Source organism: Mytilus edulis, chromosome 2 (assembly GCF_963676685.1).
Source record: "Mytilus edulis chromosome 2, xbMytEdul2.2, whole genome shotgun sequence".
NCBI lineage: Eukaryota > Metazoa > Mollusca > Bivalvia > Mytilida > Mytilidae > Mytilus > Mytilus edulis.
Genome location: NC_092345.1, coordinates 39,829,362 through 39,855,381, shown reverse-complemented (window position 1 = coordinate 39,855,381; position 26,020 = coordinate 39,829,362). Strand labels below are relative to the sequence as shown.

Sequence of the window (26,020 nt, the reverse complement as noted above, 5' to 3'; positions counted from 1 at the left end):
TATCGGCAAATGTGTCTGGTTGGTTTGTTTGCCCCCCGCCAGTCAAATTCCAAGACTTTATTACTTCTTTATAAAAGGCAGGAATATTTTTAAGATATCTTAAAGATTTAATATCACTAAAATTCATATTAAATATTGACAAAATATTGTTTGAAACATTTAAGTATTTAAATGGTATAAGCTTCCAAGTCTCACGTTTACCATTTACCAATTTATTTACCCATGATGCTTTTAAAGCCACAAAATAACTTTTAAAGTCTACCATTTTTAGACCCCCCTTCTCATATGGACCAATCATTATGTTTCTTTTAACCTTGTCTGGTTTCCCATCCCAAATATATTTGTAGCTACTGTTTTCTATTTCTTTTAGATAATTTTCTGGAGTTAGACAGACGCTTCCCAAGAAAGTAAACAGAGGCAATATTAAAGTCTTTATAATTAGGATTTTTCCTAAAATTGAAAGATTTTGTTTTTTCCATATCATAAATAATTTATTCATCTTTTCTATTTTACCATTCCAGTTTAAATTTTTGCATTCTTTTTTGTCATGTCCGAAAAACACCCCTAAAGCTTTAATAGGTTTATCTCCCCACTTAATCCCGACAATTTTATCTTTACAAGATTTCAATTTCCCAATCCATAATCCCTCTGTTTTATTTCTATTTAGTAGTAAACCTGAAAAGGAACCGAAAATTTCTATTTCGCTCCTTGCAGCTACCACATCGTTTTTATCCTTGCAAAAAAGTGTTGTGTCGTCTGCTAATTGTGAAATCTTGATACTATGACTTTTCCCATCTAATTTTATATTTATTCCTTTTACATTTTTATTATTCCTTAATCTCTGTGCCATAATTTCAACAGCCAAAACAAATAAAAGAGGCGATAAAGGACAGCCTTGTCTTATTCCACGTGAATTTTTGAAAGTTTCTGATACCCACCCATTGTTCATAACACATGTTTGTATATCTGTGTACATTGCTTTAACCCAATTAATAAATGAATCGTTAAAACCAAAATGTTTCAATGTCCCAAACATAAAATCCCATTCCAATGAATCGAATGCTTTTGTAAAATCTACAAAAACTAATGCCCCCTCAATATTGTATGTGTCTGCGTAGTCTATTACATCTTGAATTTGTCGCAAATTAAACCCAATAAATCTATTTTTAACATAACCGGTTTGATCTTCATTAATAATTTTTGGAAGTACCTTTTTTAATCTTTGAGCTAGAACATATGACAAAAGTTTAAAATCTACATTTAGAAGTGAAATTGGACCGTAGTTTTCCAAGAGTAAAGGATCTCCTTTTTTAAATATCAAAGTTAATACACTGGTACGTTGTGAGTATGATAACTTTTGTTTATCGTAGCCGGTATTTAGAACATCCACAACTAAAAATTTAAGTTTATCCCAAAATTGTCTATAAAATTCAACGGTTAGACCATCAAGCCCTGGTGATTTATTTAGTTTCATTTAATAAATGCCTTGTGTGCATTCCTCTACTGTAATTTGTCCATCGCATATCAGTTTATCCTTTTCGTCTACTTTGTTTTCTAGTTTTGTGTCATTGATATATTTTTCAGTTAAATTTTTATTTGCAGATTTTACATTATACAAGTTTTCATAGAAATTTTTTATTTTATGGAGTAACTTTTCTTGATTAGTAATTAATTCCCCATCCTCTCCCTTTAGTTTGCTTATTGATTTTTTCACTTGCCTCTTCTTTTCTAGACCGAGGAAGTAGGAATTGTTCTTTTCCCCAAACTCAACCCATTTTTCTCTAGATCTAATTTGTGCCCCTTTTGCCTTTTCGTCATAAATGTTACTTAATTCTTTTTCTATATCTTTAATTTCTTTTTCCAAATTATGATTTTCACTATTGTTTCTCTCATCTATAAGTTCCATCTTTTGTTCCAGATCTTGTTCTAAACTACGCCTTTGCTCTCTTGTTAACTTCGCTTCATTTCTACAGTAAGTTGTAGTTACTTCCCTTACCTCGATTTTAAATCCATCCCATAAAAGCCTACAATCTATTGAATCTTTTTTAAATATATATTTATCAATTAAACATTTTATACGTTCTTGATAATCTGTATTTTGTAATACTGAGTTATTTATTTTCCAATATACATTTCCCCTTTCTGATAAAAACTTTTGAAATATTTGCTGCATGCATTATCAAGAATGTGAACAATTCTTTACACAGGAGAGTATAAATTCTATGTAAATTTAGCCTCAAGTGGGCCTCTTTTTTTCTTAGATGAACAATTCTAACACTGAAAATGCTTTCAATGTGACCAAATATTGCCTAATTCCATAAACCGTACAAACTAAACCAGACAATTTCCCATTTTAATAGATTATGTTTACAGAAATACCCAGCAAAAATAGGGAATTACGCAGCAAAAAAGGCAAACATTTCAGTAAAAAATATTTGTCGCGACTTGAATTCTGGTGTTTCCAATTGAAAAAATCATTGCGAAAGGTGAAATCAAATACAAAAGAACTATAATATGGTGCATTTTACACAATATAGTTAATATTGACATCCAAGAATAAAGTTTTATATCATTACCAATCAATTTGACCTATCATGATGACTCCGCACTTTTCTCAACACAGTATTGTTTTCAGTGAAAAATTTCTATTCTTTGTGATAAAAATCAAATGTACTAATCAAAAGCTTCAAAATAGTATAAAAGAATTGAAGTTTGAATGACTTTGATTTCCCTTGCTATCTTCAGTATAGGGAAAACGGTACTATTTATTCTGCCATTGGCGACAATGTTAACATTTTCTAAATTTACCACTTTTTAAGATAAAAACCTGGATAAAAAAGTTATATGTTGTGTTAGTACTTTATTACTCTGTTTTAAAAATTAAAGCCAAATAGTATCATGACCAACTTCCAACGGAGCTTGTTTATGTTATCCATGCCCACCGTCATTTTGCACCAAATTTATGAAATTTTGCAAGTCTTTTCGAATAATTCTCTAGAAAATATTTCAATAGGTTTTATAATTTATATTGTAAATATACACACTGCAGTTATTCATAGATAAATAAAAAATATATTGTACCCTTACATCCAATCACAGCGCTCCTAATTTGACTTTCTTCACCTGCCTTGGGTACACAAAAGGCCAACCTAATGCTGGGAAAATTAAATACTACCGTTTTCCCTATATGTATACCAAGACTGTGTTCTCTCAAATTATCGGTTACTTTTTTAAATAAAGGGCTGCGCTTTAGCGCATGATACGCCCGTTGCTCTTTTAACTTGTCTTTTATGCTTTAAATGAATTTATATGATCAACTAGAAACATATATACAAATCAAAAGGGATGTTACATTAATATATTCACCAAAGTTTCATAAAATCCCCCTTTTTTAAGTATAAAAATTCATTACTTAAGAAAACGTAAAATCTAAAATTTATAAAAATGGAAAGGGAGCTTATGTCAATAGATATAAACAATTGATCAAAGTTGCATAAAATTTTGTGAAAGTATTAGTTTTTGTCCCAAAATTGGAAAACCCCCCCTTTTTTAAGCATAAAAATTCATAACACGGAAATGTAAAATCTGAAATTTATAAAAATTGAAAGGGAGCTTACATCAATAGATATAAACAATTCACCAAAGTTTCATGGACATTGGTGAAAGCCTTTTTGAGTTATTGTCCGAAGTGTTGAAAATCCCCCTTTTTTTATGAATAAAGCCCCATAAATCCAAAACTTAAAATCTGAAATTTATAAAAATTGAAAGGGAGCTTACATCAATAGATAGAGCTTACATCAATAGATATAAACAATTCACCAAAGTTTCATGGACATTGGTGAAAGCCTTTTTGAGTTATTGTCCGAAGTGTTGAAAATCCCCCTTTTTTTATGAATAAAGCCCCATAAATCCAAAACTTAAAATCTGAAATTAATAAAAATTAAGGGAGCTTACATCAATAGATATAAACAATTCACCAAAGTTTCATGGACATTGGTGAAAGCCTTTTTGAGTCATTGTCCAAAGTGTTGAAAATCCCCCCTTTTTTATGAATAAAGCCCCATAAATCCAAAACTTAAAATCTGAAATTAAAAAAAAACGAAAGGGAGCTTACGTCAATAGATATAAACAATTCACTTAAGTTTCATGGAAATTGGTGAAAGTGTTTTTGAGTTATTGTCCTAAGTGTGGACGACGGACGGACGGACAGACGGACGGACAGACGGACAACAGTATACCATAATACGTCCCGTCTAAAAGACGACGGGCGTATAAAAATGAATTTCTAGAAGTTTTACAGTTCGGTGCATATATGCTGGAAAATGTGAAAATAGAATTATTTAATTGCACATTAATAAGTACAAATCTCCCTTCACTATCACTAAATTTATTTATAAATTCAAAGCTCAGTGACTTTTTAATTAAAATAGCTACACCCCTACTAGCTGTTGTACCGTTACTGCAAAAGGTTTCATATTCCGTTCTATTTTTAATTTCTCTTTCAATATTTTCGTCAAAATGTGTTTCTTGTAAAAATGTAATTTGACTTTTCTGTGCTTTTATCCATTCTATAACTCTATTCCTTTTTCCCCTAGAACCGATGCCGTTTACATTGAGACTACATAAATTAATTGTATGTGCTTAAAAGCCATTATTAAAGTTACAAATTAATGATCTTATTAGCTTTGATATATTAACTATAGTACACCTCATATTTACTATATGATGGACATAAATATACATCATTTTACTAAAATCATATTTATAACACAATTTTCTATCAAATAAAAACATATAATATTTACCAGTAGGTATACCCTGGTGTGACCTCCACATAATTATTGATACGCTACTAAACCACGAGTATATTGTGTGCCCTTTAATACATGTTGATACATACCAATAAATATAATTGGCTAATTTCGGGAAAAAGACATACATAAATTTTATACATTCCCTGTGTGATTTATGTGCTTTCGATTGTGTATACAATCTATCAGATATTTTATTTATCAAAAAATCATTCATTCGATTAAGTTGTGTAATGGGATATCTTTGTGAAAGTTCGAAACAAAAAGATTCTTCAGCTTCGTGTGTGCATGATGATGTAATTGTATTTACAAGTCTTCCAATTTTATAAGACAAATCTGAGGGGAAAGACGGCTCTTGTCTCTTTTTTTTTTTTTTTTGGGGGGGGGTATCTTTTGATAGTCTTCATATCAAATGAAAATAAGAACAGCTAGAACATGTAGAAAGTATGACAATATTGAAGTCAATTGTTGTTGTTTAATCTAATTTTGTATCCTTAGTTTAGGATTCAATTTGGACCAAGAGAATCTGCATCTTCTAAATCTAAACATTCGATTAAAGTTGATAGTTAATTATGCAAAATTCAACTGATTTCTGTCATTTAACAACAACTACAATGTTAATTTTCTGAAATCTTAATTGTGTACCACTGAACTGCAGGCTAGGCCATTTTCCATTTTTTGTAACAGTACTCTAAGATTTTTATTTTTTTTCTTGAGTTAGTTAGGACTGAAAAATCCATTTAATTTTAATTTCCATTGATAAAGTTCCCAGTTACAACTTTCATCACAGGGATACAGGTACTAATAAAAAATAATATGATTCATGTAAACTGTGTGAAGCTTGTTTCCAGATCCTACATTTTGAAATATTTGTAAATTTCATGAATAAACAGGTTTAAACTATAAAATGCAACTTTTGTTTTATTTATTTTTTTACCATTACAATGATTTATTTGTTGGTACACACAATTTAGTTTTAATGGAAGACTACTAATCATATACTAAATGTCACATTTTCAAGTTTTATGTTAGTGGATAATTACTCATCAATTGAGGTGCTCCTGATTTAGAGGAAGATTCACAAAACAGAATTTTACAGAAAAAATGAAAAAAATCGTTTCTCTCCCCAATCTCATGTATCTCCACGAACTTTGTTTACTTTGAAAGTTGTTGACCTACAAATTAAAGTATTGCATGTTGATGTTTGAATCATCTACAGCAAACATAATTATGTTTAAATTTAACAAATAACAATTTATAATTAGTGCACGAACTCTGAGAATGATTTAAATAACCAGTGAAGGATATCCCTGCTTCTGCATAGTGTGGCATTCCAACAATGACGTCATTATAAAATATAATGTAGGTTGGATATATTTAGAATATCTCGTCATACTGATTTTTCCGGATTGTAAAAGAAACGTAAATAGGCTAAAAGAGAGCTCAAAATACGATAATTTCGCTAGAAACAGAAGGGAAATGTGTAGAAAAGTGTTTAAAGTCAATCTATTCATTTGTGTGTTTCCTTCTCATCAATCTCAGTAAGATTTGTTGGGGGGTTTTCCACACTATAAAAACAAAATGAACGATGTGAGGGAATGTCACTCTGGTTAACCCCATAGGGGATTGACGGCTTGAAGCCGTCTTTCCCCAAAAACCAAATTTCAACTGGGATAGAAATTATTTGTGTATTATACAATTCTAGACTGCTTTGCATCTTTAGCTCAAAAGTATGAATTTGAAGTTTATCAAGTGTTGGATTATATATATATGTGTGCGGTTTTTCAATCAATTGTTCTGGATATAGACATGAGTGGTTCATGTGACCATATCTATATTTTGCAGGTAAGTAACTATTTTTTATAAACATTTTATTATCGTATGTTTTATTGAATTTCAGGTGTTTTTGAGGTAATGATATATTTAGACTATCGAATCTCGTGTATTGCTTATCGTTGATTGACACTGCGTGTTGTGTTACTAAAAATAGCATAGGTAAAAACCCAAATAGTCTACTTGTTTTGATGATATTGAACAGCTGATGTCTAAAAATTTGTTCTATACAAGTTTGTTCTATTCGAGAGTCATTACTATAAGTTTCAATAGTTTTGTAGCAATTTGTACATATTGATTTTACTACTAAGTCGTTAATCTGTCTAAAGATTGTTATACCCATACATAATATTGGTACATAGAAGACATATAATATTTTAACAACTTTTAACACATTCAATTTGTTAGATTTGTTATACACTTCTCTACAACATGATTGAACTCTTTCAAAGAGCTTAAAACTTTTATATACTTTTATTAAAAAAAATTCCATGTATTTGATATAAAATAAAATTTCAGCAAAACAAAAAAGTAAGCTGAGACATATAAAACATTCACAAATGCTTTTTATGTATGATTGGTTGACTCTTAATCTGAGCTTGAATTTGTTGAGCATATTTTAAATATTTTTGTAGTTTAATTTATATGATAAAACTATAATACAATCTTTTAATGTCATTAAGATGTTAATTTGAACATTTGATTATAATGCTTTAGTCTTTTTAGTTCCATTAACTCCAGTAGTTTTCTCATGTAGAGCTTCAGTTGGTGTTGGTGGTGTTCTGTCTCCTGCATTAGCTGTTCTTCTATGTGGTGTTCTTACAAACCTCTTCATAGATGGTTGTGTTTTGTCTATACTACCACTATTGCCAAGATTGGTTTTTTGTTGTCCTGACTTGTTTGCATGTTTCTTGCTACCACCTTATGTGTTTTCAGAGGTTTTTGAAGGAGGAGATTTTGTTGGAGTTTTTGTAAGTTCTACACTTTCCTCCTGTACATTATCATCACCAGACTCAATGTAATTCTGCTCTAATTGCTGATTATTCTCATCTTTGTCCTGAAAGTTTTTTTGACAGTCAATCATTTTGTGTCCACTTTCTTTGCAGATTTTACAAGCCCAATCATTAGGGCACTGGAACAGCATATGACCTGGTTGAAGGCATTTGTGACAAATTCCTTCTTATGAATTGTTATTTCTGTTTTCGAATTCAAGTTGGCCCGAATGGAAAATTCTGCCTATGTATTTTCCAATTGGCAAATTTCTAGGTATAGGTTTATCTAGTGTCTTGCTAATCACTAGTCTATCTCCAGTCTCACAGTTGGTTACTTTTCAGTCTATACGCAAACGCTCCCTAAACAATCCCTGAATTTTACAGCCTTGAAGGGATAGGGCTCAATGTATTTGCCCATCGTCCGCAGAAAGGGGGATGTTCTTCACCTTTATGCGGATTGTGTCACTTTGTAACGTAGATGGGTTGTGAGGGTTTTGTGTGAGAAGGGGTACTTGCCTGCCATGTAAGTTTAACCCCTGTACTAACAAAGACAGTCTGTCACCCTCGTTGTCCATATATATACGCCACATCTCTCTTATTCTCTGTATCCCCTTAATGCACTCTTCTGGGACTTTAGCACCAATTGACTTGAATATTTCGACATTTGTGAGCCATTGGGCGCGAGGAGGTTTGACTGAGCCGTGAACATCTTGATCTTTCAAGAAAATAGGTTTAACAAAATCGCTCGGGTCACTTTGTTCTCTTTGTGCTTTATAGTGAGTATTATTCTCTGTATTTGATTGATCAGATTGAATGTTACTTTGATTTTTGTGGATATCTGAAACTGCCTCGGCGTACAAACTCAAACCCAGCCTTCCCTTTGTAATATGGAACCTTGTGGTACAATTTCAGAAAGATCCATACACTTACACACAAATAGTTGTCTGGACACTACAAAAATGCTTATTTGGGCTCTTTTTGGCCCCTTATTCCTAAATTGTTTGGACCATAACCCCAAAAATCAATCCAAACCTTTCTTTTGTGGTTTCAAACCTTGTGTTTAAATTTCATAGATTTCTATAAACTTTGCTGATGGTGAGGAAGACGCTGATGACCTGATACCAATATATGACTGCAAAAATTTTTGCTGCCGTCTAAAAAGTCTGTCTAGACGACAGAGCAATAAATTTCTTGGACTACATCCAGAAAAATTAAAGTTTCTGATTTGTTAAAATACATGAAAATGCATTTTTTTTTATATTTTCTTTCTCAACTACAATGAAACAATGGCAGACTTATATTACACTTTATCATATACTTATAGAAAATAATGGTATAATTGTACCCCATGATAAAACTTTTTTGTACATATATTTATTCATTAAATTTGAAGAATTGCCTTAGCCGTGTGATATGACTGTTGTTATCATGTTTCTGGTTTATATCAACTGCAGAGCAATTTTTCAAAGTTTTAAAAATAGATTTTGTCTGTATGTCTTCTGTTGAAGTATATGATAAAAAGAAAATAACATGTCGTTTTTTCATATTAGACCCCTTATCAGCCCATGGTCAAAATCATCCCTCGAGCCTTTCGGCTCTCGGGCTGATATCATGACCTAGCGCTGAAAGGGGTCTGATATGAAAAATGCCATGTTATAATCTATATTTATCACATATTTGTTATTATAACATTGGGTTTTGCATATGTAACAACTACAAAATTGTCCTTCTCATATTGCTGCCCAGGGCCAAAAAGTGGTGATTGTGTCCTGACTAATTGATGTGACGTCATAGCATTCTTAATGAAAATGGCAAACAATAACCGTGTTTGTATTGAAAAATATGAGAATTCTGCTACATTGGCCACTAGTAACAATGTCCAACCAACTATAATCAATTAAGTCCCAGATATGCCGAAATCTTGCTTATGTGTATTACCATATTCAATAAAGGGCTGCGCTTTAGCGCATGATACGCCCGTTGCTCTTTTAACTTGTCTTTTATGCTTTAAATGAATTTATATGATCAACTAGAAATATATATACAAATCAAAAGGAATGTTACATTAATATATTCACCAAAGTTTCATAAAATCCCCCTTTTTTAAATATAAAAATTCATTACTTAAGAAAACGTAAAATCTAAAATTTATAAAAATGGAAAGGGAGCTTACATCAAAAGATATAAACAATTCACCAAAGTTTCATGGACATTGGTGAAAGCCTTTTTGAGTTATTGTCCGAAGTGTTGAAAATCCCCCTTTTTTTTATGAATAAAGCCCCATAAATCCAAAACTTTAAATCTGAAATTTATAAAAATTGAAAGGGAGCTTACATCAATAGATATAAACAATTCACCAAAGTTTCATGGACATTGGTGAAAGCCTTTTTGAGTTATTGTCCGAAGTGTTGAAAATCCCCCTTTTATTTTATGAATAAAGCCCCATAAATCCAAAACTTAAAATCTGAAATTTATAAAAATTGAAAGGGAGCTTACATCAATAGATATAAACAATTCACCAAAGTTTCATGGACATTGGTGAAAGCCTTTTTGAGTTATTGTCCGAAGTGTTGAAAATCCCCCTTTTTTTTATGAATAAAGCCCCATAAATCCAAAACTTAAAATCTGAAATTTATAAAAATTAAAAGGGAGCTTACATCAATAGATATAAACAATTCACCAAAGTTTCATGGACATTGGTGAAAGCCTTTTTGAGTTATTGTCCGAAGTGTTGAAAATCCCCCTTTTTTTTTATGAATAAAGCCCCATAAATCCAAAACTTAAAATCTGAAATTTATAAAAATTGAAAGGGAGCTTACATCAATACATATAAACAATTTACCAAAGTTTCATGGACATTGGTGAAAGCCTTTTTGAGTTATTGTCCGAAGTGTTGAAAATCCTCCCTTTTATATGAATAAAGCCCCATAAATCCCAAACTAAAAATCTGAAATTAAAAAAAAACAAAAGGGAGCTTACGTCAATAGATATAAACAATTCACTTAAGTTTCATGGAAATTGGTGAAAGCGTTTTTGAGTTATTGTCCGAAGTGTGGACGACGGACGGACAGACGGACGGACGGACAGACGGACGGACGGACAGACGGACGGACGGACAGACGGACGGACGGACAGACGGACGGACGGACGGACGGACAACGGTATACCATAATACGTCCCGTCTAAAAGACGACGGGCGTATAAAAATAAGAGGAAATGTTACAATAAATTTGTATGCAGTAAATGAAAACAAGAATGTGTCCAAAGTACATGGATGCCCCACTCACACTATCATTTTCCATATTTAATGAACCATGAAATTGGGTAAAAAATCTAATTTGGCATTAAAATTAGAAAGATCATACCATAGGGAACATGTGTACTAAGTTTCAAGTTGATTGGATTTCAACTTCATCCAAAACTACCTTGACCAAAAACTTTAACCTGAAACTCGTACTTTCATTTTCTATGTTCAGTGGACCGTGAAATTGGGATCAAAAGTCTAATTTGGCTTTAAAATTAATAAGATCATATCATAAGCAACAAGTGAACTAAGTTTCAAGTTGATTAGACCTTAGCTTCATCAAAAACTACCTTGACCAAAAACTTTAACCTTGAAGCGGGACAGATGCACGGACGGACGAACGGTACAAGGAACAGACGGACACACAGACCAGAAAACATAATGCCCCTTTACTACCGTAGGTGGGGCATAAAAATGAATGGAAAATGTGAAAAATCATTTTAGATTTTACGTTGTGGTTAATTGAATAGTTATAGTTGATCATGTTTCTTTCTCTGTTCTGCACAACTTAATTAATATGTGATAAATAGATTATAACATGTCTTTTCCATATTGGTCCTGATATCTTTCCTTTACCCATATCAACGCTCAGCTAAAGCCTTGGGCTGTTGTTTGAGTCTCAGGATGATACCAAGGCTAATATGGAAAAGGGCAATCTATAAAATCATAATATTTCCATCATAAATTTACCTCAAAAATGTACCAAACAGGAAAAGTGTTCCCATCATTATACCACTCAACCAGAAAACAACTTCAACATAAAAATAGGTTGGTTCTCCAAGACCTACAAAGATATAATAGAAATCTTGTGTTCCATAATTGTTATTGAATATTTCAAATAAAATCTGTTTTATATCTAGTAGAAGAAATATGGTTAAAAATTTATGGTAGAATTAAAATTAACAAACATTCTGAAAGTATAACATGGCAATACTTAGTCAATTATAGGGTTAAAATTCATTTTACTGGAACAAAATGGTAACTTGTTCTATTATAACTTGTCATGGTGTATACAAAAAGAAAGTATCAAGTCAATATCTTCAAGCATGTCTAAACAGTGGGGAAAACTGATTATATGAGTGAATTTTTCAAGTTCAAAGACAATAACTCTGCACAAAATTATTAGACCGAAACAAAACTTTAAACTTGATCTGTTATTTGGCATGATAATCTATCAAGGTCAAGTACACAGTTAATTTGTAGTGCATTTCTTTTAGACAATAAATGAAAATAAAAAAAATCACAACTGTGCTTTCTCAATAATATTTTTAGTGTGTTGTATTACTTTTGGGACAAATTATATCAAAAGTATAGAAGAGTTCATCAGCTCTAACTCAAAATATGGACAATTCTATGTTAAGGAGGTCTTCATGAAATCTTTTGACAGCTTCAGATGTGCTAACCTTTTTCAATTCATGACCCAATTTTTTTTTAATGTAATTTCACCCCCTACTTCCTAATTAAGGCATTGAACATGAAGAAATACATTTGGAAGGGGTACTAAAAAAAATTGCCAAGCAAAAACACTGTCCACACTAGGGACTTTATTCGCAGACAACAAAAATTAAAGGACGATAACAGTGTACTTGAACCATATACCGATTATCAATCAATATCTTTAAGCATGATGAAAAAAGTGTGAACCAGATGCTCTGCAGGGCGCAGCTTTATACGACCGCAGAGGTCGAACCCTGAACGGTTGGGGCTAGTATGGACACAACATTCAAACTGGATACAGCTCTGAATTTGGATTGTGATTAAATATATAGTTGACACAGCATAGGTTTCTGACACAGAATAAATGTGGTCTAATGAACTTAAAATGTTGTTTTTTTGCTTTTGAGCAATTCAGTATGCTGTTGAATATTAATCCTTTGATATTTGAAGAAATTTTCTTTTTCATTTTTGAAATCTGAAATAAGAAAAGTTGAACCCCACCAATTTTTTTTCACCTCCCCCTTTCCCTTATTCCAAAAACGATCTCAATTCAAATTTCTTGTGGAGTTTTCAACATTAAATACTCATTTAAATATATCATAAAATATAAAATGTCATACAGTCATGATTTAAGTTAATTTAACTACTATTCTGGCCAAAGAAAGATAACTCCAATGCAACATTTTATATTGGCAAACATTAAACTAAAGTTTTTGGCAAATTTCCAATGGAATTTATTCATAATAAAGTTTTTGGCAAATTTCCAAAATACATAATTTAAGAGCAGTTTAGGTGAGATATTAAAATGAGTTTCAATTACCAACCTTACACTGCTTTTAAATTATGTTTTGTACTTAAGTAATTGTCCATTAACCTGGAAACCCTTTTCCCCCCTTTTTTGCACCTTATTCCTTATCGGTTTGAGCCATAACTCCTAAAGACAATTCTTACCACCCCTTTGTGGTATTCCAATATCCACCAGATGCTCCGCAGGGCGTAGCTTTATACGACCGCAGAGGTTGAACCCTGAACAGTTGGGGCAAGTATGGACACAACATTCAAGCTGGATTCAGCTCTAAATTTGGATTGTGATTAAATAGTTGACACAGCATAGGTTTCTGACACAGAATGAATGTGTTCTAATGAACTTAAAATTTTTGTTTTCTCTTAGAGCAATTCACTATGCTGTTGAATATTAATCCTCTCAAAAAAATGTTTGAAGAAATTTTCTTTTTTATTTATGAAATTTCAAATGAGAAAAATTGAACCCAATTTTTTTAATCACATCCCCCTTTCCCTTATTCCAAAACTAATCTCAATTAAAATTTCTAATGGAGTTTGCAACAATAACTACTCATTTAAATACATCATAAAATATTAAGATGTAAAAAAACTGCTTGTTATCACTGAATGGTAAAGATTATTTTAATTTATCAGTTGGTAGTAAAAAGTGAATATACATTGTATATTGTATATAACAAAGATTTAAGTTGATTCTGGACAAAGAAAGATAACTCCAATTAAAAAAAAATCTTGCTATTGCACAATATTTTGCAATTAGATATTTCTTGCTTACTATTCTGGACAAAGAAAGATAACTCTAATTAAAAAAAAATTTGCTATTTCACAATATTGTGCAATTAAATATTTCTTGCCATTGCGCAATACTGTGCAATTGAAAAGACTTGCTATTGCACAATACTTAATATAATAATTTTAGATCCTGATTTGGACCAACTTGAAAACTGGGCCCATAATAAAAAATCTAAGTACATTTTTGGATTCAGCATATCAAAGAACCCCATGATTTCAATTTTTGTTAAAATCAGACTAAGTTTAATTTTGGACCCTTTGGACTTTAGTGTAGACCAATTTGAAAACAGGACCAAAAATGAAGAATCTACATACACAGTTAGATTTGGTATATCAAAGAACCCCATTTATTCAATTTTTGATGAAATCAAACAAAGTTTAAATTTGGACCCCGATTTGGACCAACTTGAAAACTGGGCCAATAATAAAAAATATGAGTACATTTTTAGATTCAGCATATCAAAGAACCCCAAGGATTCAATTTTTGTTAAAATCAAACTAAGTTTAATTTTGGACCCTTTGGACCTCAATGTAGACCAATTTGAAAACGGGACCAAAAGTTAAGAATCTACATACACAGTCATGACAGTTAGATTCGGCATATCAAAGAACCCCAATTATTCAATTTTGATGAAATCAAACAAAGTTTAATTTTGGACCCTTTGGGCCCCTTATTCTGTTGGGACCAAAACTCCCAAAATCAATACCAACCTTCCTTTTATGGTCATAAACCTTGTGTTTAAATTTCATAGATTTCTATTTACTTATACTAAGGTTATGGTGCGAAAACCAAGAAAAATGCTTATTTGGGTCCCTTTTTGGCCCCTAATTCCTAAACTGTTGGGACCTAAACTCCCAAAATCGATACCAACCTTCCTTTTGTAGTCATTAACATTGTGTTTAAATTTCATTGATTTCTATTTACTTAAACTAAAGTTATTATGCGAAAACCAAGAATAATGCTTATTTGGGCCCTTTTTTGGCCCCTAATTCCTAAACTGTTGAAACCAAAACTCCCAAAATCAATCCCAACCGTTCTTTTGTGGTCATAAACCTTGTGTCAAAATTTCATAGATTTCTATTAACTTAAACTAAAGTTATAGTGCGAAAACCAAGAAAATGCTTATTTGGGCCCTTTTTGGCCCCTAATTCCTAAAATGTTGGGACCAAAACTCCCAAAATCAATACCAACCTTCCTTTTGTGGTCATAAACCTTGTGTTAAAATTTCATAGATTTCCATTCACTTTTACTAAAGTTAGAGTGCGAAAACTAAAAGTATTCGGACGACGACGACGACGCAGACCTGATAGCAATATACGTCGAAAATTTTTTCAAATTTTGCGGTCGTATAAAAATCTAAATACATGGTTAGATTCATCATATCAAAGAACTCCAAGAATTCAATTTTTGATGAAATCAAATAAAGTTCAATTTTGGACCCTTTAGACCTCAATGTGAACCAATTTGATAACCGGTCCTAAATATAAAAAATCCAAATACATGGTTAGATTCAGCGTATTGGAGAACCCCATATATTGAATTTTTGTTGAAATCAAGCAAAGTTTAATTTTGGACCCCGATTTGGACCAAATTGAAAACTGGGCCCATAATCAAACAAGAGTGCACACACTGAAATGTCTCGCCTTCTATACTAATCATTGATATTATGTTGATAGTCCTAAGTATAAAGCTTTATTACAACTGTCACATAAACCTAACATTAACCAAGATAACTAAACAAAGACCAATGAACCTTGAAAATGAGGTCAAGGTCAGATGAACCATGCCAGACAGACATGTACAGCTAACAATGCTTCTATACAACATATATAGTTGACCTATTACTTATAGTTTAAGAAATAGACCAAAACACAAAAACTTAACACTGTGCAATGAACCATGAAAATGAGGTCACGGTCAAATAAAACCTGCACGACTGACATAAAGATCATAAAATATTTCCATACACCAAATATAGTTGACCTATGACAATATAGTATTAGATAAAAAGTCAAAAATTCAAAAACTTAACTTTGACCACTGAACCATGAAAATGAAGTCAAGGTCACATGACATCTGCCCGCTAGACATGTACACCTTACAATCATTCCATATAACAAATATAGTAGACATATTACATAAAGTATGAGAAAAACAGACCAAAACACAAAAACTTAACTATAACCACTGAACCATGAAAATAAGGTCAAGGTCAGATGACACCTGCCAGTTGGACATGTACACCTTACAGTCCTTCCATACACCGAATATACTAACCCTATTGCTTATAGTATCCGAGATATGGACTTGACCACCAAAACTTAACCTTGTTCACTGATCCATGAAATGAGGTCGAGGTCAAGTGAAAACTGTCTGACAGACATGGGGACCTTGTAAGGTACGCACATATAAAATATAGTTATCCTATTACTTATAATAAGAGAGAATTCAACATTACAAAAAATCTGAACTTTTTTTTCAAGTGGTCACTGAACCATGAAAATGAGGTCAAGGACATTGGACATGTGACTGACGGAAACTTGGTAACATGAGGCATCTATATACAAAGTATGAAGCATCCAGGTCTTCCACCTTCTAAAATATAAAACTTTTAAGAAGTGAGCTAACGCCGCAGCCGACGTAACCGCCACCGGATCACTATCCCTATGTCGAGCTTTCGGCAACAAAAGTTGCAGGCTCAACAAAAACTAAGTACATGTTTAGATTCAGCATATCAAAGAACCCCAAGAATTCAATTTTTGTTAAAATCAAACTAAGTTTAATTTGGACACTTTGGACCTTAATGTAGACCAATTTGAAAACGGTACCAAAAATTAAGAATTTAAATACACGGTTAGATTCAGTATATCAGAAAACCCCAATAGTTCAATTTTTGATGAAATCAAACAAAGTTTAATTTTTTGGCCCCTAATTCCTAAACTGTTAAAACCAAAACTCCCAAAATCAATCCCAACCTTCCTTTTGTGGTTATAAACCTTGTGTTTAAATTTCATAGATTTCTATTGACTTATACTAAAGTTATAGTGCGAAAACAAAAGTCTTCAGGCGACGACGCAGACAACAACGCCAATGTGATACCAATATACGACCAAAAATTTTTCAATATTTGCTGTCGTATAAAAACACTCTAATATTAAATATGATTAATAGTTCTCTAAAATTAAATATGATGTATTTACAATGTATATCAAGTTTTAAATTATTATCAAATATAATTGATAGTTCCAAGTATTTTTTTCTTTCATTTGTCACAAACTAATATAGATTTGTAACTAATCTATAAAATGTCTGACAACAACTTTTATCTACACAATGTAATGTAATGCAATACATATACCTTAATAAAAATAGATAATTATATCTAATTACAGGATTTCATTCAATAAAAAAAATAACATTCAGAAAATTAGTTTATACAAAATAACTAACAAACCTGCCACAAAATTCTTGGAACCCTTTTCCAAAGAATGTCTTTTAAAAATCTTTAAAAAAATGAGTCATCTCCCTCTGTACAGAAATATGGTTTAACATGTAGTAACATTTGATATGGACCTTCTAACTTGATCTATATTCCAAATATCAAATCAATATTTTCAAGAACGAAGTAAAAAAAGTGTGGAAAACTGATTTGCAGGACTAACAAATTAACAGACTCATAATAAAGTTCAGAAATAATCTGTCAATCGCTTTCTCGATTCCAGTATTAACTGGGGTGTCTTCTAATGTGTTTTTGGCAAAGTTCTAACAAAATAACTCCCATTTAACCTGTTTTAACCCATAGCTATGATAATATAGATGGCTAAGAATACACCACTTGGTCTCTTTTACCAAAGACTTATCTTTTATTTCTATTTTAAGAGAACTAGTAGTTATTTTCCAATACAAATATGAAGTAAATAATAAATCAAGAATTCATGTTTTGTCCTGCAATGCATAACCCACCTCGTAGCTGTTTAAAATAATTGAATACGGGATGTGGTCATCAAATAGGTTTCGAAAATGGCTCACATACTACAACTCATTCCTGAAAAGCTGCTTACTGAATATGGTTTCTCTGTTCTGTAGTACAGTAGACACCAACAAATCGAACACCCAAACAGTCCTCAATTAAGTCTACTGAAATGGTTGCCTGGGCGACTTCAAAAACTAATTGGCGACTAAAAATTCCTAACTGGTCGCCATTTAGGCTATTGGAAAATTTAAAATCTGGCTACCTTAAATTTTTCGTAAATTTTTCCCTGTCCAGATAAGAGTCGGGTATTAAAACTAGAGGCTCTAAAGAGCCTGTGTCGCTCACCTTGGTCTGTGTGCATATTAAACAAAAGACACAAATGGATTCATGACAAAATTGTATTTTGGTGATGGTGATGTGTTTGAAGTTCTTACTTTACTGAATGTTCTTGCTTCTTACAATTATATCTATAATGTCTTTGCCCATTAGTAACAGAAAATTATTTTGTAAAAATTTACATACAGGGGCAGCAACCCAACAACCAGTTGTACAATTCGTCTGTAAATTTCAGGTCAGATAGATCTTAACTTATTAAACAATTTAACCACTTGTCAGATTTGCTCTAAATGCTTCGGTTTCAGAGTTATAAGCCAAAATCTACATTTTACCCCTATGTTCTATTTTTAGACATGGCAGCCATCTTGGTTGGTTGGCCGGGTCACTGCACACATTTTTTAAACTAAATACCCCAATGATGATTGTGGCCAAGTATTGTTAAACTTGGCCCAGTAGTTTCAGAGAAGATTTTTGTAAAATATTACAAAAGTTTACAAACCAGGTGCTCCGCAGGGCGCAGCTTTATACGACCGCAGAGGTCGAACCCTGAACAGTTGGGGCAAGTATGGCCAAAACATTCAAGCGTGATACAGCTCTGAATTTGGATTGTGATCAAATTTTTGACATTACATGGTTTTTTTTTACACAAAACAAATGTCAAGATTTTACAAATCAATTAAAGATTTCTTCTTCAAACTTTTTAAATCTAAAATTAAATAGTTGACACAGCATAGGTTTCTGACACAGAATGAATGTGGTATAATGAACTTAAAAGGTTTTTTTTGCCTTTGAGCAATTCACTATGCTGTTGAATATTAATTCTCTCAAAAAAATGTTTGAAGAAATTTTCTTTTTATTTATGAAATCTGAAATGAGAAAAATTAAACCCCCCCCCCCTTTTTTTTCACATCCCCGTTTCCCTTTTTCCAAAACTGATATCAATTCAAATTTCTAATGGAGTTTGCAACAATAACTACTCTTTTAAATACATCATAAAATATTAAAATGTAAAATAAAGTGCTTGTTATCACTGAATGGTAAAGATTGGTTGGTAGTAAAAGTGAATATACATTGTTTATTGTATAAAACAATAAAAAAAACTTCATCAGCAACATTTTATATTGGCAAATTTCCAATGAAGTTATTTACATAAAGTTATTGGCAAATGAAAATAGAAAATGACATCATAGTCATGTCTGGCAAATTTCCAACATATATTATCAACTACTATTCTATACAAAGAAAGATAACTCCAATTGAAAATTAATTGCTATTGCACAATATTGTGCAATTAGATATTTCTTGCTATTGTGCAATAGAAAATTTCTTGCTATTGCACAATACTTGATATGGAATCCTGATTTGGACCAACTTGAAAACTGGGCCCATAATCAAAAATTAAAGTACATATTTAGATAAAGCATATCAAATAAGCCCAAGAATTTAATTTTTGTTAAAATCAAACGTAGTTTAATTTTGGACCCTTTGGACCTTTATGTAGACCAATTTGAAAACTGGACCAAAAATTAAGAATCTACATACACAGTTAGATTTGGCATATCAAAGAACCCATTTATTCAATTTTTGATGAAATCAAACAAAGTTTAATTTTGGACCCCCATTTGGACCAACTTGAAAACTAGGCCAATAATTAAAAATCTAATTACATTTTTAAATTCAGCATATCAAAGAACCCCAAGGATTCAATTTTTGTTAAAATCAAACTAAGTTTAATTTTGGACCCTTTGGACCTTAATGTAGACCAATTTGAAAACGGGACCAAAAATTAAGAATCTACATTCATAGTTAGATTCAGCATATCAAAGAACCCCAATAATTCAATTTTTGATGAAATCACACAAAGTTCAATTTTGGACCCTTTGGGCCCCTTATTCCTAAACTGTTGTGACCTCAACTCCAAAAATCAATCCCAACCTTCCTTTTATGGTCATAAACCTTTTGTTTAAATTTCATAGATTTCTATTAACTTATACTAAAGTTATGGTGCAAAAACCAAGAAAATGCTTATTTGGGCCCTTTTTGGCCCCTAATTTCTAAAATGTTGGGACCAAAACTCCCAAAATCAATACCAACCTTCCTTTTGTGGTCATAAACCTTGTGTTAAAATTTCATTGATTTCTATTCACTTTTACTCAAGTTAGAGTGTGAAAACTAAAAGTATTGGGACGACGACAACGACGACGACGACGCCAAAGTGATAGCAATATACGACCAAAAAATTAAAATTTTTGCGGTCGTATAAAAATTGGTAAAAAATAACTATAAAGGGCAATAACTCCTTAAGGGGTCAACTGACCATTTTGGTCATGTTGACTTATTTGTAGATCTTACTTTGCTGAACATTATTGCTGTTTACAGTTTATCTCTATCTATAATAGTATTCAAGATAATAACCAAAAACTGCAAATATTCTTTAAAAATTACCAACCGGTTGTCCAATTCATCTAAAAATTTCAGGGCAGATAGATATTGACTTGATTAACAATTTAACTTCTTGTCAGATTTGGTTTCAGAGTTATAAGCCAAAATTTAAATTTTACCCCTGTTCTATTATTAGCCGTGGCAGCCATCTTGGTTGGATGGCCAGGTCATCGGAGACATTTTTCATACTAGATACCCAAGATGATTGTGGCCAAGTTTGGATTAATTTGGCCCAGTAGTTTCAGAGGAGAAAATTTTTGAAAAAGATTACAAAAATTGGTAAAAAATTACTATATAGGGTAATAACTCCTTAAGGGGTCAACTGACCATTTTGGTAAAGTTGACTTATTTGTAGATCTTACTTTGCTGAACATTATTGCTGTTTACAGTTTATCTCTATTTATAATAATTTCCAAGATTATAACCAACTAGAGGCTCTAAAAAGCTTGTGTCGCTCACCTTGGTTCTATGTGCATATTCAACAAAAGACACTGATGGATTAATGACAAAATTGTGTTTTGGTGATGGTGATGTGTTTGTAGATCTTACTTTACTGAACATTCTTGCTACTTACAATTATCTTCATCTTTAATGAACTTGGCCCATTAGTTACAGAGGAAAATATTTTGTTAAAAATTTACAAAAATTTCTAAATTTATGAAAATTGTTAAAAATGGACTGTAAAGGGCTGTAACTCCTCAAGTGGTCAACTGACCATTTTTGTCATGTTGATTTATTTGTAGATCTTACTTTGCTGAACATTATTGCTGTTTACAGTTTATCTCTATCTACAATAATATTCAAGATAATAACCAAAAACGGCAAAATTTCCTTAAAAATTACCAATTCAGGGGCAGCAACCCAACAACCAGTTGTACAATTCGTCTGTAAATTTTAGGTTAGATAGATCTTAACTTATAAAACAATTTAACCACTTGTCAGATTTGCTCTAAATGCTTCGGTTTCAGAGTTATAAGCCAAAATCTACATTTTACCCCTATGTTCTAATTTTAGCCATGGCAGCCATCTTGGTTGGTTGGCCGGGTCACTGCATACATTTTTTAAACTAGATACCCCAATGATGATTGTGGCCAAGTATTGTTAAACTTGGCCCAGTAGTTTCGTAAAAGATTACAAAAACTTACAAAAAATTGGTTAAGAATGACTATAAAGGGCAATAACTCCTTAAGGGGTCAACTGACCATTTTGGTCATGTTGACTTATTTGTAGATCTAACTTTGCTGATCATTAATGCTGCGTACAGTTTATCTCTATCTATTATAACATTCAAGATATTAACCAAAAATGGCAAAATTCCCTTAAAATTGCCAATTCAGGGACAGCAACCCAACAACCGATTGTCCAATTTGTCTGAAAATTTCAGGGTAGCTAGATCTTGCCTTGGTTAACAATTTAACCCATGTCAGATTTGCTCTAAATGCTTTGGTTGGTCATCAGATACATTTTTTAAACTAGATACCCCAATGATGATTGTGGCCAAGTTTAGTAAAATTTGGCCCAGTAGTTTCAGAGGAGAAGATTTTTGTAAAAGTTAATGACGACGGACAACGACGACGGACGCCAAGTGATTAGAAAAGCTCACTTGGCCTTTTAGGCCAGGTGAGCTAAAAATGTAGGTAACCTAAAATTATTTCATGGCCACTGAAATTCCATGTGTGGTGGCCATGAGGCAACTTCATTTCAGAAGTTGCTTTGAGGGCTGTCAAAATGTCATCAAAAACTTTCATAATGATATTGCCTGATATATTCAATTAGACCATAAATGTATATGCATTTAAGCTTCTGTAAGAAGTGAGTTTGAGTTAATCAAGAAATGTTATGACAAACCCTGATTGCTGGACTATAAAAGAGTATGGCTGATTATCTTTATTTTTCAGGTTTATTCCCAAAAAATTTTAGTTAAAATTATCAACTGATTAAGGCCAGGTATTTTTAATTTGTTGGTTTACAGAATTTTCACAAAAAAAAGTTGGGTCTGTCGGTGGAATAAAAAAAAATCTTTCAAGACAGTATGTAAAAAAAAAATCCTGTTTTTATATCCTAATGGATGATTATTTTTATCATCTATGAAACAAGAAATTTCCAAATTGTTTGTGAAGATCTATTACAGTTAACTCTCGTTGTCTCGAACTCGGTTGACTCGAAATTTCGGATGAGTCGAAGTCTTCACGTGGTCCCGAACTTTATTCCATACAAAAGTATTTAATTCGACTTCTGATGAGTCGAAATTGAATGAGTCGAAATTTTGGTTGAGTCGAACTAAATTTACGGTCCTAAGGTTAACAAAAGCATTCAAAATTCATTTTTTATCTCGAACTAATACACATATGTCAAAACATGACCTCCGGGATTTAAATTTCCATGAGTGTTTACCTAAAATTATCTTTTATAGAATTTTGATAAATAATTAGTGATACATTGTTAATGTTCATGAAAAGTATTTAAAATGTTTACAAAACAATGAATTTGTCATTTACACTAATGAGCTTGGGTGTGTATAAAGTGAGGATTATGGCTTCCGTTGATGATCACCTAAAAACTACTCAAACGGCGTCTTTAATCTTTTTATATTTTCTTTTGAAAAGAAAGGTGAGATAAAACAAAATGAATAGAAATCAAAATTTTCTTAAATCTCTTGTATCCGAGAATAAACAATTTTGTCAGCTATAACCGAACTGAATAACGAAACTATCGATTGGAAATTACTCTCTTAGAAAAGCTATAGGATTTGTTTTAAATTGAAACAATTGAATAAATAAAAATAATGTCATTATAATAATAAAAGACTGTGACATACAAATACATCGATCTGATACTAGAATATCGATCCCCTTGCCATATTCACCCGGATTTATTTTAGCTTTACCAAGCTAAGCAAGAGGTGTCCCTTAGATTGTCGAACTTCCGGTGTTCGTTTGAGTCGAACTACGTGTATCTTGAAATATTTCTCTGGTCCGGCTGACTTCGACATAACGAGAGTCGACTGTATATTAACTTGACATCTTCCACATTTGGACAGGTCCATTTCATCTATGATATAACGGAATTATGAACTTGAGGCTCTAAAGAGCCTGTGATGCTCACCTTGGTCTATGTGCATATTAAACAAAGGACACAGATGGATTCATGACAAACAAGAATGTGTCCCCAGTACACGAATGCCCCACTCGCACTATCATTTTCTATGTTCAGTGGACCGTGAAATTGACCCTCTAATTTTGCATTAAAATTAAAAAGATCATATCATAGGGAACATGTATACTAAGTTTGAAGTCGATTGGACTTCAACTTCATCAAAAACTACCTTGACCAAAAACTTTAACCTGAAGTGGGATAGACGGACGAACGAACGGACGGACGAACGAACGGACGCACAGACCAGAAAACATAATGCCTCTCTACTATCGTAGGTGGGGCATAAAAATTGGGTCTTGGTGATGGTGATGTGTTTGTAGATCTTACTTTGCTGAACAATCTTGCTACTTACAATTATCTCTATCTATAAAGAACTTGGCCCAGTAGTTACAGAGGAAAATATTTTGTAAAAATTTACGAAAATGGTCGAAAGTTGACTATACAGGGCAATAACTCCTCAAGGGTTCAATTGACAATTTTTATAATGATGACTTATTTTTAGGTCTAACTTTGCTGTACCTTATTGCTGTTTACAGATTATCTCAATCTATAATAATATTCAAGATAATAACCAAAAGCTGCAAAATTTTCTTAAAATTACCAATTCAGGGGCAGCAATCCATCAATAAATAGCCTGAATGGTCTTAAAATTTCAGGGCAGATAGAAATTGACCTAATAAATAATTTCATCCACAATAGATTTGCTTTAAATACTTTGGTTTAAGAGATATGAGCCAAAAACTGCATTTTACCTTTATACTATTTTTAGCCATGTCGGCCATCTTGGTTCACAGGCATGGTCATCAGACACAGTTTTGAAACTATACACCCTTATGATGATTGTGGACAAGTTTGGTTAAAATTTGTCGTAGTTGTTTCTGAGAAAAGGTTTTTGTAAAAGATAACAAAAATTTACGAAAAAATTGTTTAAAATTGACTATAAAGAGCAATAACTCCTCAAGCAGTCAATTGACCATTTTGGTCATGTTGACTTAATTGTAGGTCTTACTTTGATGAACATTATTGCTGTTAACAGTTTATTTCTATCTATAATAGTATTCAAGATAATAACCAAAAATTGCAAAATTTCCTTAAAAATTAACAATTCAGGGGCAGCAACCCAACAACCAGTTGTCCAATTCATCTGAAAATTTCAGGGCAGGTAGATATTGATTTGATAGACAATTTAACCACTTGTCAGATTTGCTCTAAATGCTTTGGTTTCAGAGTCATAAGCAAAAATCTACATTTTACCCCTATGTTCTATTTTTAACCACGGCTGCCTCTTGGTTAATTGAGTGGGTCATCGCACACATTTTTAAAACAAGATACCCTAATAATTATTGTGGCTTATTTTGGTGAAATTTGGCTAAGTGGTTTCAAAGGAGAAGATTTTTGTAAAAGATTACAAAAATTTATGAAAAAATGGTCAAAAATGACTATAAAGGGCAATTTCTCCTTAAGGGGTCAACTGACCATTTTGGTCATGTTGACTTATTTGTAGATCTAACATTATTGCTGTTTACAGTTTATCTCTATCTATAATAATTTTCAAGATAATGACCAAAAACTGCATAACGTCCTTAAAATTACTATTTCGGGGGCAGCAACCCAACAACGGGTTGTCTGATTTGTCTGAAAATTTCAGGGCAGATAGATCTTGACCTGATAAACAATTTTATTTTTGTTATATTTACTCTTAATGCTTTGGTTTCAGAGGTAAAGGCCAAAATCTACATTTTACCCCTATCTTCTATCTTTAGCCATGGCGGCCATCTTGGTTGGTTGCCTGGGTCACCGCACACATTTTTTAAACAAGATACCCTAGTGATGATTGTGGCCAAGTTTGGTGAAATTTGGCTCAGTAGTTTTTCATTTGAAATTGTTAAAAATTGACTAAAGTCTATAAAGGGGAATAACTCCTTAAGGGTCAATTGACCACTTTGGTCATGTTGACTTATTTGTAGCTCTTACTTTGCTGTACATTATTGCTGTTTACAGTTTATCTCTATCTTTAATAATATTCAAGATAATAACTAAAAGCTGCAAAATTTTCTTAAATTACAAATTCAGGGGCAGCAACCCAAAAACAAGTTGAACCATTGGTTTGAAAATTTCAGGTCAATAAGATATTGACTTAAT

General features: G+C 32.1%; 1 protein-coding gene across 1 annotated transcript in view; it reads right to left on the bottom strand.

The window, feature by feature from the left end:
• LOC139510159 (protein C-mannosyl-transferase DPY19L1-like) overlaps nt 1-26,020 on the bottom strand; it is a 306,322-nt gene that overhangs the window by 221,437 nt on the left and 58,865 nt on the right. The window contains exon 6 of the mRNA XM_071296510.1: nt 11,631-11,724. Coding sequence (XP_071152611.1) covers nt 11,631-11,724 — 94 coding nt within the window. The remainder of the gene's footprint in view (nt 1-11,630; nt 11,725-26,020) is intronic.